Here is a 13763-nt window from a genome sequence, read left to right as displayed (position 1 = left end):
TTTGTTTACAGAGCAAAACATTGCCAGCTTAAGCAGCGAATTAAGCGACAGGGAAGAAAAAATCGAAGTCCTCAGCTCCAGACTGGGTGAGCTATCTGAGACAGAGGGGGCGCTGCGGAGCACGATGGAAAATGCGGATGAGATGATCGCAGAAAGAGAACAACAACATTTGCAAGAAGTCGAACAACTCAAAGATGGACTCAACAAGTATGATTAAGGATTTTTTTTACACGATTCACTTGGTTTCGAAAAGACATGTAATTGCTTTATGATTTTGGTCTTGTAAAAGTCAACAATCCCAATCGGATCAAACCGATCTTGGGGCAGGAAGTTACTAACTTTACCGGTTGTTTAAATATGACCTTATTGAACCTGTTGAGCAGCAGGCCATGGACAGAATCCTTTAAAAAATTGCGAATCAGATTTGTTATGTTTGTGATTGATTTAAATGAAAATTATGATTAACAGATCAATGTCGGAGGCGAGAAGAGCTGAGATGAGCAGTGAGGAGCTGCACGAGGAGATTTTACTTCTCGAGACAAAAAACGAGACACTGCAGAAAGAAATTGAAGATTTGAGAAAAGATGAGAATGATTTCGCCACTGATATGGAAACGATGGAGGTCAGTGTCTGTAGCTGATTAAAGTCGTTTTTAACATGTATTTGCGATAAAGTATAATAAACAGTAGGTAAATGATTTGTTAGATTCATCTGCATTGTTATAAGCCAGTGATTCTTAACTTTTTGTCGGCACCACCTTAAAGTCACCAATTAGTTTTCGCGGTCTTGTTGTATTTTCCGCCAAGTTATCAACATTAGAATAACGATGATTCAGTATTTTCCCCCTGTAGAAACAGGTTTTGCACTCCAGGTTAAGAACCACTACAATAAGTTGTTTTATGTACGACTCTAATTAGAGAATAACAACGGATAAAACCACCAAAAAAGCAAACATGCCAGATCAACACTTAGAACAAAAACTAGGCATTTGCTAAACGTTAAGCACGTTTGCAGAAAAAACGTTGCTGTCACATATAATCTTTCGATTCATTGCAGTTGCCTTTTTGTGTCGCTCACGTTGCTATTCCACTGTGTTCAGATGGAACGTGAACTAATGAACACGAGTCTCATCAACGCGAGAGAAGAGACGCAGGAAGTCCGAGACAAAAACGACGACCTCGAGCACACGGTGGAAGACCTCACTGAAACAATTGAACTAATGCAAGCAACCATAGACGAACTCAACAACCAAGTGGTCACGCTGCGCAATGAATGCGATCAGTTGACTGCCGAAGTCCAGCAACGCGACATGAAAATTGCTGAGGTCATGGAGGAAAACAATACCATGAATCAGCAGTTAAACCAAAGGCGCGTGTTAAAGGAAGATGAACGTGGATCCAATGTTGATAGAAATCTCGAAGCAAGTAAACTTCATCGAAACGAAGGGTAAGTGAGGTCATTTACATAAAAGTTTTGTTTTGACGATAAGCATTCAGCTTAATTGCACTAACGACAAACATGGCTGTATTTGAACCAGCCCGTAAAGGCGTTAACATTCATCAGAATAGTTTAAACATGGTTGAAATTATGTGTTGTCCAGAGTAGTTTGTGTATAATAATGTATAAAGCAAAGTTTTTGTTCCCAACTGTGAAAAGAGCATTCGCTTGAAATACTGTCATTGACCTGCATACATCGATTGTCACATTGTCGCTATGTTTGTCCGGATACGAAACCATTGAAATATTTGCAAACACTATTGATTTTTCCTCAAGTGGTAATGTGAGTTTAATTAGGGCGTGGACCTATTGCATGTTGTGACTTGTGACTGGTGTTAGTTGTGTCACGTCAGAGACTAAATAATGCGCTTAAGGCACCTATAGCTGTTTGTGTCAAAAATACACCTGTTGCTGTTTATTTAATCATTTATGCTCTTATTCTACATTAAAAAAAAGACTTGAAGAGGAGACCTCGATTTTGCAAGAAGAGCTTGTACAGGCTCAAAAGCTGATCCAGACTCTCAGAATTGACAAAGAAAACCTAGAACAGGAAGTTATGCGGATGCAAAGCGACAGTGCTCGGGGATCACTGCAGTGGACTGACATCTCTGGTGATAACCGCTATGACGTTAGTGACGTATCTCTACAACCCAGCATGGAAGAGACAAACACGGAGGGCGAAGACAGCCCTGTTGCGATTGTTAGGTTACAGGTAAATTTGTCTAATTAGTTTAACTCGGACCATGTCGGCTTACACAAATAATACGTGTTCGTTTTATACAGAGAACTCTGTCTCAAATGAAAAGAATAATTTTTTTCAGACCAATTGTTTTACAAATAAAATATTAAAAGCGTAACTACAATATAGGTATCTAATGACTATGCAGTTTAAAGTAGGCATATTATACGATTTGCATACCGGTCATACCTATAAAACCGCAATATATAGTCTACGAAAAAGACATCTGAATAAAAGTTTAGTTACGGAAAAAATCTCAACAAAACACTCATTTTAGTGAACCCCAAATGAAGCTGAACAGTGAAGGAGTGACAAATAAGAAATGTATTTGTTTTCGCAGGAAGACTCACTCTCACTTCGTTCAGAGAATGAAGCTTTACGATTTAAGATCGCTTCTTTGGAAGATAGTCTGACCGAGATGACTGAACGACCAGTTCCGAAACTCGAGCTCGGTAGCATCGCGGAGAGCGAACCGAAACCACGTCATGATGACGACACAGGGCGTTACGTAGACGACTGTGACGTCGATACGGCTCGAATCATTCAAGAAACCAATTTAACCGAAAAACTTCGGGCATCCGAAAATGCTGCAGCCAAACTTCTTATGCAGGTTGGTAGTCCTACCGAAAACGTATATAATTCATTGCTATGTAAGCTGAAGTGTTTTGTACGGAGTTGTAAAGTCGGGCTTTTCTGGCCGGCTTCGGGCTTAGGCTTCTTCGAAAAAAAAACGGGCTTAATTTGGGCCTATTTTTTTCAAATGAACTTAACTAGCTAAGTTGCTGGACTTAACTTACTGCCCATCAGCACAAAAACGCCATGGTTAAGGCCATTGTCTTTTGTGTTTGTTGTATTTGTCTTTCCGGTGACATCTTTGTATACACCTGTCATCCAAACTTTTGGGCCTGACGGGGCTTCTCAAAAACGATTTAGGTTCGGGCTCCAATTTCCGGCCCGTTTACAACTGTGTATTTCATGTTTTCTAAAACTTATTATCTTTTGTAAAGCTAATAAACCATGATAAACCCTAACCTTGGACCTGAGTCTTGATTACAAGGAATCGAATCCCGCTTCACAACAACGTCAATTAACTTCTGCGTGTTCCTAAAATGTTTTCTAATGTGTAGTTTTTTATTTGAAAAAGTTTACAACAAGGCCAAAAGGCATACGGCAGTATTACTGTAGTCGTGACCCATTTCTGACAGGTAGATCGTTTGGCTCCGAATTGGTACTATTACAGCTTAAAAGATTTGTAAAAGACATTACCTCTAAAAACGGTCGTGATTGACAATAATTATGACCACATGCTTCGCGATGAGTCTCAACACGCTCGGCGTCACCAAACATCACGTTCTTCCGCATTGTGTTTGCATTATTTAAGTGTTTACCAGCTTCTACCAGTATGTGTCGATTCCACACCTAAGCAAACAATACCCAATCATTTGACCTTATGCTAAAAATTTCAAATTATTACTGACGTGGTCTTCATCATCTAAGATAGAAGGTCTCAACCAGCGGTACTTTAAGGCCAACCAGCGTCTAGGTATTGTGAGAAACTTTGGGTATATTTAAGCAGCGAAATCTACTAAGGAGTAAATGTAAAATACACCAAGAGTTCCTTAGGAAATAGCAGATATAAGGCTATGAAATAGCAAAATATAAAGCAAAGGTCAGTTTACAACTTATTATGTCTTTCTACGTTATTTGGAAGACGTTTTAAACAAGAGCGTGACAGCAAGTAACTATAACCTCGAATTGGAATGCTCAATCGTCGACTATTAAAATCGTTTAAATCGCCAAAATCGGAAAATAACCTTTTCAGGACGACCGCAAACAATGGGTTATGTTGACATAGATCCAAGCTCGATCGTGTACGCACACATTCATATTGCTGACGTATTGAATAACTACACGCGAAAGCATACTTTACGATGTCGTCTAGCTGTGTCACCCAGAAATTTATCGCATTTGTGGCGACCTGGTCACAAAGTTAAGAGTGCTTTAACGATTGCGGAGTTTGGGTGTTAATTTTACGGACAATGTAGGTGCAAGAGATGGAAGAAGAAACTGTGTCCCTAAGAGATCGTGTTGAGGAGCTTACCAAACACAACGAGGATATGCAGAGCGAGTTTTTTGGTGCCATACATGAGAATTTCCAGTCACAGGTATGTTGCGATTATATAAGTGGTTGGGTAAACTGTCATTGTGCATAATTTCGGTTGATAAACATTTGGATTGTGGGCATTTTTGTGGAGTAAAATAAAAACAGTATTTAATAATTTCAAGTTTTTTTAATGAAACGTTGTCAAGGCCAAAGTAAAAGCGACCAAGCGTCATTTACGAGCCTATATTATTGACTTTGGAAACAGTTTTCAGGGTGATGGTTTCTTGATATACGACGTTGTTAATAATTATAGCGTACAAACTTAGAAAGAGAGAAAGCAATTAAGAAACTTTTTGAAACCAAGCCTGTCATGAAACATACTTGTTAAGTCCATCTTTGAGTTGTTCGAATTAGTTAGGTGATCTGAATTTGGCCCAGGATGTTTGGTAAAGGCGAAGTGGTTAACTTTTACTAAATAAAGTAAGCTTACCCAACCCATCCATGATTAAAGCGGCATCACCGCCCCTAACTTAAATACAACGTCGCCCTGCACTGACGGCTTACCGCGTAAGCCAATGGTAGGGTGGTCACGCCGAACATAACATTTGATTAAAAAAGCTTTAACTTCGTGTTAGATCGACGAACTATCAACGACCAACAGTTCATTGAAAGGGGAGCTGGATTCAAAAAACAAAAAGCTGGAAGAAGCGACGGCACAAATGCAGCAAGTTTCTGGTGCCGAAAATCAATGGCGTACCAGGTACAAATATTTGTTTTGTTACGTAGAGATCTTAGAGCGTGAGCTAAACAAACTGTATCAGGGCAATCGTTGATCTTTTGCGCTAGCAACGTTTACTGTATGTCAATATAAAGTAATTTAGGTCAAGATTATTTCGATTGGTAACGAAAAAATCTTTAGGCTCATGTTCTTAAGGCAAGTGAAGAATTTTGGTGCGGTCTGCTTTTTTATTTATATTTACATGACCTTATATGACGAGTTTGCAATCAGTTTTGTTTTGTGAAGAGAGTTTGCGGACTAAACGTATTTCTTATTCGTACTTTCGCTCAAAGCAAAAAATACAAGTGCAATGATTTTTAAAAAAGAACTGCTTAACCAACGAGTTAAAAGAATTCTACACTGTGCGACAATCTGAAATTACCGAACAAATACCAAAAGCCGACATAAGTACTTGCTGACATTAGTACATAAAATATTGAAAACCGACATTAGTACTTAAATACTAAAAACTGTGATTAGTAACTATTACACAACAAATGGCAGCATTAACCTGACACTTTTGTCTCGTCTTTTTAATAGATACCAGGAGGTGCAGAAAATGGCTGAAGAACTGCGGTCCCAGTTGCAACGTGCTGAAGAGGATAACCATGAACTTCAATGTCGACTGATTGACCTCGATCAAGAGTGTCAGAAGATGATGCGCCAAGGAAGCGAACAACATGTGGAGGTGAGTGACGGGTGATGAGTCAGGAGAATTGCAATTTTTGTCTGTTGTCGGACTGAATAAGAAATGAGGGTTTGTTTGAGTCTGTTTTGTTTGCGACGTTTAAAAACCCCTCAAAGTCTTTTCAACAACCAATCAGGCCCGAACTTGCTTGACAAAGTTTTTAATACCTAGTTTTAATGCTAAATACCTAGTTCTACGCAGCTGGTTTTATTGTTTTGATGATTGTTTTGTAGAGTTTTAAGGTGGAGCATGCATTTAAGCGCTCCACTTTTCACGTTATTTATATAGCATGTTTTGTCCAATGAGCCAATTTTTTTTAGTTTCGCCGCTTTAGGGTTGTTCATCATGGCTGCCAATCCCTCAAAGCCTATTGTGCTATAAATCGTCCTTTTGTCCAGACTAACCTCAAAAATGTATATTCTTGGTATAAAGTTCGGTTCGCAAAGGCAACAGAATTCGGGAAGTCAACACAAAATCTTAGGGGTCGCCAGATCGATCTGTCCTTGCGCAAACAGAACAGACGCCACCGCCACGACAAGCTCTTTTGCCGCAAAGCTTGCGTCGCATTGTAACAGTACACAAGGCGGGTCGTTACTCGCCATTCCCTTCCTATCCCGGTTGTAAAACGGCGGGTCATGTCCGGACAAGTTTCTGTCTCTCCATAAACTTTGGTTGGCATCGTATCGTAGGGCATGTATAACTTGTTCACAGGTTCAAGGATCCAGTAGCTGGTTTACATGTTAAAATTATACATGACGTTGGATACAGTTTTATGGCGCCATACAGTTTAATATATTTAGTAATGGAGATATTAAATCATGTAGATATTTGTTTAGGCACATTTTAAAGAATCGTTAAAAGCAGCAGTTTATGAAAGATTTTATATTCATTTTCTTGTAGTAGCTTGTAGGTGACTTTATCATCCAACACTGAACGTTAATTGCAGGGCAGTCTGGAATATAAAACAATATTAAGTTTAAAAATGGCCCCTTCGCCGCCACAAAGTTTTAGGGACGCTGGCGACAACAAAGGACCGTCGTATGAAACATACATGGGCGTATCGCGTATTTGTTTTGCTTACATGTGCGCCATTGTGTTTCATTGTTGCGAATAGCGCTACTCTAGATGTGCCACATTCAAAAGGGCGTAGGCCAACGAGTAAAATGAGTTAAGTTGTAAGTTCAGCAAATTACAAAAAGGAGCAAAAGGGTCTATATTCATTGTTGAACAGATAAGATCTCAGAACACACAGGATCAGCGCTATGACAGGCTGACCAGACGACTGTAAAATTATCTACTTTAGGACTTTTTAAACCACCAGAAGTCGAAACAGTGTAAATGAAGTCGACTAATGTCAGCTGTTTAAAACTTTCTTAGAATTCCATTTTGTTTTGTTTGTAGTAATCTTACTATGCTGCTCCGAACTCTAAAGGACGTTGTAAAAAGCTCATAAGATGTTGAGTTTGACAGTATCATATTTATGTTCCCTACGTACAATTTTGTTTTCCATGTTTACATAATTCGACCAGAAAGTTACTATTCAATGTTTTATTTCGGAGTCTTAAACTCTTTCTTCCAAAGACAATTTTAACTTTCAGAGTAACGTTGAAAAGTCTTGTCAAACGCACCGTGGGGACTAACGCTTTAAGTCCATAAAAATAGTGTAGCAGCATTGGAGTATTTATGTCATTTACTAAACCTGAATTGAGATTTTTTGCTTTGACTGCTATCACTTTTAATGCAGAGTAAATGGGACAGAACACGCTTTGCAATATTGAATGCGATGTAATTACTACACAATGATATGTACCTGTCATCAACTTACAAAGCTTGCGAATGGCACACTATGAAGAATACCAAAATATTGACTTTTTAAAGGCTAAAAACATCCTGTGTTTGCGATACCTATCTTCTATAGTTGCATAGTTTTAAACCTTACCCACAATTTAAGTGCAGTGACCGTGTTTGTGTTGTAATGCTTACCACTTGATATCTGGCCGCTTGTGGGAAAGGGCGCAACGACACAATATACCGCTTGGTATTACAGACCCCGGATGGTGTCGAAATGAAACCCAAGTCGTGCGACGCGTGCGTCCAAACACTCTCCCTCGATGACGTTATACGCGAACTCAAGAAAACAAAGAAAGCCAGAAAACAACGACAATTAGCTACAAACGGCGTGGTTGACACTGGTGGGTTAATATTTTTTGCACCAAAAAGCATCGTTCATTACATTTTTCTTCATTTTGAAAAGCAAAATCCTGTTTGGCTGGCTTAAAATATAATAAAGCGAAACGTCAAGAAGGTTACTTTAATTAAATGGTTTATTGGATTAAGCTTATGGCCTACTAAGTTGTTTGATCGTACGTAGGTCCCTGTTGAGTTGCACTTTTCGAATGCTTAGATCCAGGATAAATGTAGTTTGCTATTATTATGTAGTTTGTTACACAGAAAATGAAGTTTCGGACATAGACAGTTCGCACTCGTCGGGTTCGGCAACTCGTTTGGCGGCGGAATTGTTAACAATACCAGAGTCACAAGGTGGCGGTACAGGGGCCGACGGTCTTGCGAACGACTTGCTCCTGCAACGTAGTATCATACGTGAAAAACTTGCACCAGACGAAGAGCGATTTAATGAAGGTAAGCTATATGTTTTTAGCAACTGTTCTCATAAACTTTACTTACGAGCATAACTATCTCTAATATGTTACATTTATATGGTATAGTTTGTTTGTGTCTTGAATGTACACAAGGTCGTTTTTATCAAAGTTTATTCTTTGTGCATAAAGCCGACATACCAGCCCCAGTGACCCAAACAGAAAAGGGGGAAGGTACGACGACCCCCGACTCCGAACCCCCATCTATCTCGATCGCCACCAAACTGGGGGCATCGCTCGGTGATCAAATAAAATCGTTGCAGAGTGAAATTGTCGGATACCAGCTCATGATCGAAAAACTAAAGAAGCGAAATCAGGTAGGTGTGTTTGGATTTCAGGAAACAAACGAAGATTGGGTATGAAAAGACGTTTCAAGTCGTTGTTACTGAAAATAGTTTTTGCCTGAATTAGAAAATTTGGACAATGCGTTGTTGTTTAAGGCGGATGGGTAAGTCACATCCGCAGACACATTATGACATTTGGCTTTTCAACGCTATTGCTACTATGGTAGTGTAGTTTAGTTAATCAGCGCCAGAGAAGCACCTGTTATGGGTTTGAGAAGATGCTTAGAAGCTCCAAGAAAGGGTCTGGCGTAGTATTAATACACTTTTAGTTTATGTAGGTGGATTCAATGTTTATTATAGCTCTTCGATAAAATATAAACAACATAAATGCTAATACTTGAAACAAACCGAGCATGTGAAAGTTCTCATAGCACAACCAATTATTCACCTCAATTTATTGCGTCAATCAACAAAAGTTGAATGTGTCCGTCCATAATGGAGCTAGTGTTATTTTTGTCAGTTTGGGCCGCCACACTTCTTTTCAGCGTTTGTGGCCACTCGCACGAACCAAAAACACAAGGTCATCGCATTACGTTTTGAGCGGACACAGACTAACTGGAAATTTGTCAGCCAAACAAGGTTTAGCGTGATTCGATTTTCGAACTAAAACACGAATTAAAGCGAAGTCAACACAGCACGGGTATAGGAGTTTTTTACGAAGGTGGCAGCTCAATGTATACCGAGTTGGTAATGCAAGAAAGTCATGCCTGATATGTGGTATTTTGGATAATTGAAACACTATCGACGCTATGCTGAGACAGGTCAGTAGGCAAAAAGTGTTTTTGAGAGAGTAAGAAGTTGTTCGTTTTAGTCTTTGAACATAAAATGCTGAACATGTTGTTGCATTTAATGTATTAGGCTACATAACCCAAGTGGGTTTACCCGCTGATGCAAACGCATATCTAAACGGTGTATGTAAAGAGTGTAAAGTTTTTTTTCTTGTGCATGTGCGAATTAATGCTTATGTAATATTAATAGATGCGGGTCTACAGGATAAAAGAATTGATGGACAAAACTCACGTAAAATTACGTTTCATAACTTAGTATAAACACCTGGCAGTAAAAGATAATGTTGTTGGATAACCTTCATACACTTTTAATGTAGAAAAGTACAGTGTAGCAATTCTGTCTAGATACACCACACAGTTTCCGTAAGTTTTTCAATAAATCCGTCACAGGTGTCTCGGGTTTGTTTTGAAAGTCAGCGCGAGGCCAAAGGGTCGCCGATTGTTCATTGTTGCTTTAGCAGATAAAGCTCCATTATATGTTTCCACTGTTGCTGCGCAGGAACTACTCGACGGAGCTGGGGCAGCGATGACGCAGGACGACAAAGAAGCAATGGAACGTGAAATCAGCGCACTCCGCGGCCAGGTGGCGCTATTGGAACGAAACAATCGGATTTTTTCGGACCAAGAGAGAAAAGACCTTAAACAGGTATATAAGTATTTTAAAAAGGGTTTTAAAAATGTAATTATTTTTCAGAAAGGTAGGATTATTCTAAATTAAAAGGAAGTGTGAGTAATTTGATGAGACAGAATATCGTTACACCTGTTGATGTAATTTGTCTTCCCTTGCATGCTCCACTCATGCCTAATAGAAAGGTGGCCTTTGAAAAATATGGCGCTTAAATACTGGTGCCTTCTATTTTTTAAGCTCTTCATTCGCTTATTGAACAAAAATCTGACTGATTCATTGTTCTACTTCATATCGAAATGCATGTAGTGGCTCTGGCACCCACTTTGCTTACTTTTCCAAACTATTCACAAACTCGTGGTCGCGTTTGCCCGACAGGACCTGGACATGGCGAACAAAAGGTGCATGAATCTTCAGACACAACTTCTCACCCTCAAAAAGCGGATGGAATACGAGGAAATACAAAAACTGCAGAAGGAATGCGACAACTTCAAGGCCGAAGTTGGTTTTTACTGATATAATTTGGATTTTGTGCACCAAAATAAATTTCACTTCACTCACAAATAAATCTATTGCATGCGGTAATGGTTTTCATCAACTTAATGTTGAACAGACATTATTCTGTTTTAGCTCTTACTTTATGTTTTTTTTTCTTTTAACACCCATCAGAACTAACATTTGTAGTATCACGTGAAAATGCTACTCTTTTTCTTTACTGCTTACACTTTTACCTATAATTTACCATACTTGGTTAGCTTTGAACATTATGGTTCGTTTCGTTCTTAAAAACATAAAGCTGAAAATTTTGTAGATTTTTAAATATTAACATTCCTTATATGGTCGTTCAGGCTGAGAAGCTTCGGGAACAACTGCGTGAATATGAGGATCAACAAAGTAGAAGTGATTCTGATAGCGACAACTCGAACCATGGAGAAAAATACGCAAGACTACTGGAACTGGAGGAAGAAGCCGAAGATTTAAAGGCGAAGATAAAAGAAAAAGAAGAAGATCTTAAAGGTAAAAAAGGCACCATGCCAAAACTTCCGAATAAAAACTTTTTGTCTAGGGGTCAATGTCGTTAGGTAAGCTGTTTTAAGTATAAAATACCACTGTTTATGTGGGCAGACTTTAAAATAACTCGAGATTTATCTAAAATGCCTTGTAGTCCAAAAATTTAAGGTAAGAGCGCAGACAAAAAAAAATTTTCGCATATTTATCTGTAATTCAGATCGCGACGTGATGGTTGACGAGCTACAACATCAACTAGAAAATGTAAAGAAACAACATCATGAGGAAGCTAAAAAACTGGAAAAGAAAAATAAAGAGCGGGAAACGGAAATGATGGAGGAAGTTCGGGATCTTGAGAAGCAAGTCGAGGATTGTCAAGAAATGATTGAGGTTCGCATATACACGATCAAGTAACTTCAGCTTACTAAAACGCCTCTTATAGATACACATTACACATTATTTGCGTTTCTACGAACCAGAGTTGTTTCTACGAAGTCCCGGTTTTTCGGATCGGGTTAGGGCCGGCTTGATTCGGTCTGACTTGACACGCGGCGTCATTTTACGGCATTTTCACCACTTTTGGGGCCTCATTCGTGTTTGGATTTTGAAAAAATCGGTCGGGGCCTGTTTGGGGCACGATTTCAGCCCGCTTGCAACTCTGCTACGAACCTACAATGCAACGTAATATGCTAAGTCTTAGCAGCTAAGAACTCAATCTATAAAATCACCCCGATAACACAACTCCCCAACTTTGCAAATTGGCTTGTGTAAACCGAATTTACTGGCGACATAACGTTTTTGTACTCAGCTAAAGCAATACAATCTGAAAAACAAATGCAATCAACTTGAAGAATCAGAGTTTGAGATCGAAAAATTGCAGAAGGAAGTTCAGAAAAAGAACAAAGAAATCGAAAAATTGAAATGGGAAATTGAATCGCTTCAGGTAAGCACATGTTTACTTGTACCTTATATATTTGACCTGTGTTCCATTTTTTGATTTTAACTTCAATACAGAGGGAAAACGCGAGCCTCCGAGAACGAATCGACAATCTTCGACAAGCGTTGAACGACGTCAACTCAATGCCGACGTCACCAATTACCTCATTCCGCTCTCCTAACACCTCAATGCAGTTCCGATCACGGTCATCTTCCCGTTCCTCGACCCCAAGAACTTCGCCACAACGCAAAAGCGATTTAACCCATCGCAGTGCAGAATCTTTTGAATCGTCGACAGGACCGGTCAGAGCCAGTTCATCGGTTGACGAAGACTCCGACGGAAAGCGTATGAGAAGCCCTTTGCGCAGCGGCATCGAAAGTGCGAAACAAAAGGTGCACGATATTGGCGATGTACTTGATACTCCAAGAAGCGCTTCCACTGTTAAGAGTCCCATTCACAAGGAACCGATTAACATTTGGCCACATGTTGGTCTTCATCGCAGCACAGAAGACATTGGAACGGATGCTAAGCCCATTGAACCCGAAAAAGAGGACGAGACCAGTTCTTCATCATCATCTTCTGAGTCTGTTAGCTTGGGAAATGTGCGTCCTAATCGCTTAAACGTTTCTTCACCTATGGACGTTCAAGACCACACACAAAATGCCCCTCCAAGCAACTCACCTTTCGGGCAAGACGACTCAGTCCAAGATGTACCTGGTTTAGGCGACAAACAAAAGGGCGGAAAGGAAAAATCAATTGACAAGTTTGATGAAAACCTAAGACTTGGCACAGGTGTGCAAGAACCAGATGTAGTCGCCCTTAAAAGTGACAGCCTTACTGAACTGCATAACACGGATCCTATGAGAGAAGACTTGGTTAGTGTTATATCTGTGCCTTCGAATAACGCAACCCTAGAGGCAACAGATCCCATCGGTCCATCGCGATCTTCAACCATCGGTGAAGGTTTGATTCCAGAGGAAGCCGTTTCTCCTAATGGGTTACTAAAAACAAAAGATGAAGATCAAAAAAGAGGCACCAATATGTCTTCGTCTTCCACATCTTCTTTGTCTTCGGTCCGGCAACCATCATCACCTCTAGATTCTCAACGACCGAGAGAAGCAAGAGCTGAAACTGTTCAAACCGACCAATCGAGTCAAAACTTTAAAGACTCGGAAAGAAGAGGTAAAGAAAAGAAAAAAAGAGGCAAGGAATCCCCACACGATTCCAAACAAAATGATACCGACATTTTCGAAGCACGTGACCGAGCAGTGGCCAATCAGCATTCGCTTCTTCCCGACGATCGCCCTACGCTGGTACAGGAAGTGACGAAGGCTAGGGAAGAGGCGCGCAAGTGGTTTCAGGAAGTGACGCAATCAGATCGTGAGAAACGCAACATGAGCAGACGCTTGGCGGAGCTAGAGAGCGAACTGGATCGTTTGCAGGACATCGAGGATAAGTAAGCAAACTATAAAAGATTGACTTTGTGACACTCTATATCAGTGGTTCTTAACCTTTTTTCCTTGCTGCACCCCTTTCAAATCACTAACCAATTTTCGCACCCCCTTTCAAATCACTAACCAATTTTCGCACCCCCTTTT

The 13763-nt window shown here is 39.9% G+C and overlaps 1 protein-coding gene across 3 annotated transcripts in view; it reads left to right on the top strand.

The window, feature by feature from the left end:
* LOC145202693 (uncharacterized) overlaps positions 1–13763 on the top strand; it is a 32426-nt gene that overhangs the window by 11226 nt on the left and 7437 nt on the right. For 2 of the 3 annotated variants that reach the window (XM_080075722.1, XM_080075721.1), the window contains exons 20-36: positions 12–207; positions 469–622; positions 1100–1446; positions 1954–2209; positions 2577–2846; positions 4282–4401; positions 4976–5100; positions 5659–5806; positions 7854–7998; positions 8258–8446; positions 8596–8780; positions 10095–10241; positions 10599–10721; positions 11069–11237; positions 11449–11618; positions 12037–12171; positions 12243–13621. In XM_080075722.1, the coding sequence (XP_079931848.1) occupies positions 12–207; positions 469–622; positions 1100–1446; positions 1954–2209; positions 2577–2846; positions 4282–4401; positions 4976–5100; positions 5659–5806; positions 7854–7998; positions 8258–8446; positions 8596–8780; positions 10095–10241; positions 10599–10721; positions 11069–11237; positions 11449–11618; positions 12037–12171; positions 12243–13621 (4258 nt within the window). Of the gene's footprint in view, positions 1–11; positions 208–468; positions 623–1099; positions 1447–1953; positions 2210–2576; positions 2847–4281; positions 4402–4975; positions 5101–5658; positions 5807–7853; positions 7999–8245; positions 8447–8595; positions 8781–10094; positions 10242–10598; positions 10722–11068; positions 11238–11448; positions 11619–12036; positions 12172–12242; positions 13622–13763 lie in introns of all 3 variants that reach the window. The other variant, XM_080075723.1, reaches the window with a different exon arrangement.

The sequence above is a fragment of the Phallusia mammillata genome, chromosome 7 (genome assembly GCF_965637545.1).
Source record: "Phallusia mammillata chromosome 7, kaPhaMamm4.hap1.1, whole genome shotgun sequence".
Classification (NCBI taxonomy): domain Eukaryota; kingdom Metazoa; phylum Chordata; class Ascidiacea; order Phlebobranchia; family Ascidiidae; genus Phallusia; species Phallusia mammillata.
This window is presented reverse-complemented; position numbering and strand designations above follow the sequence as displayed.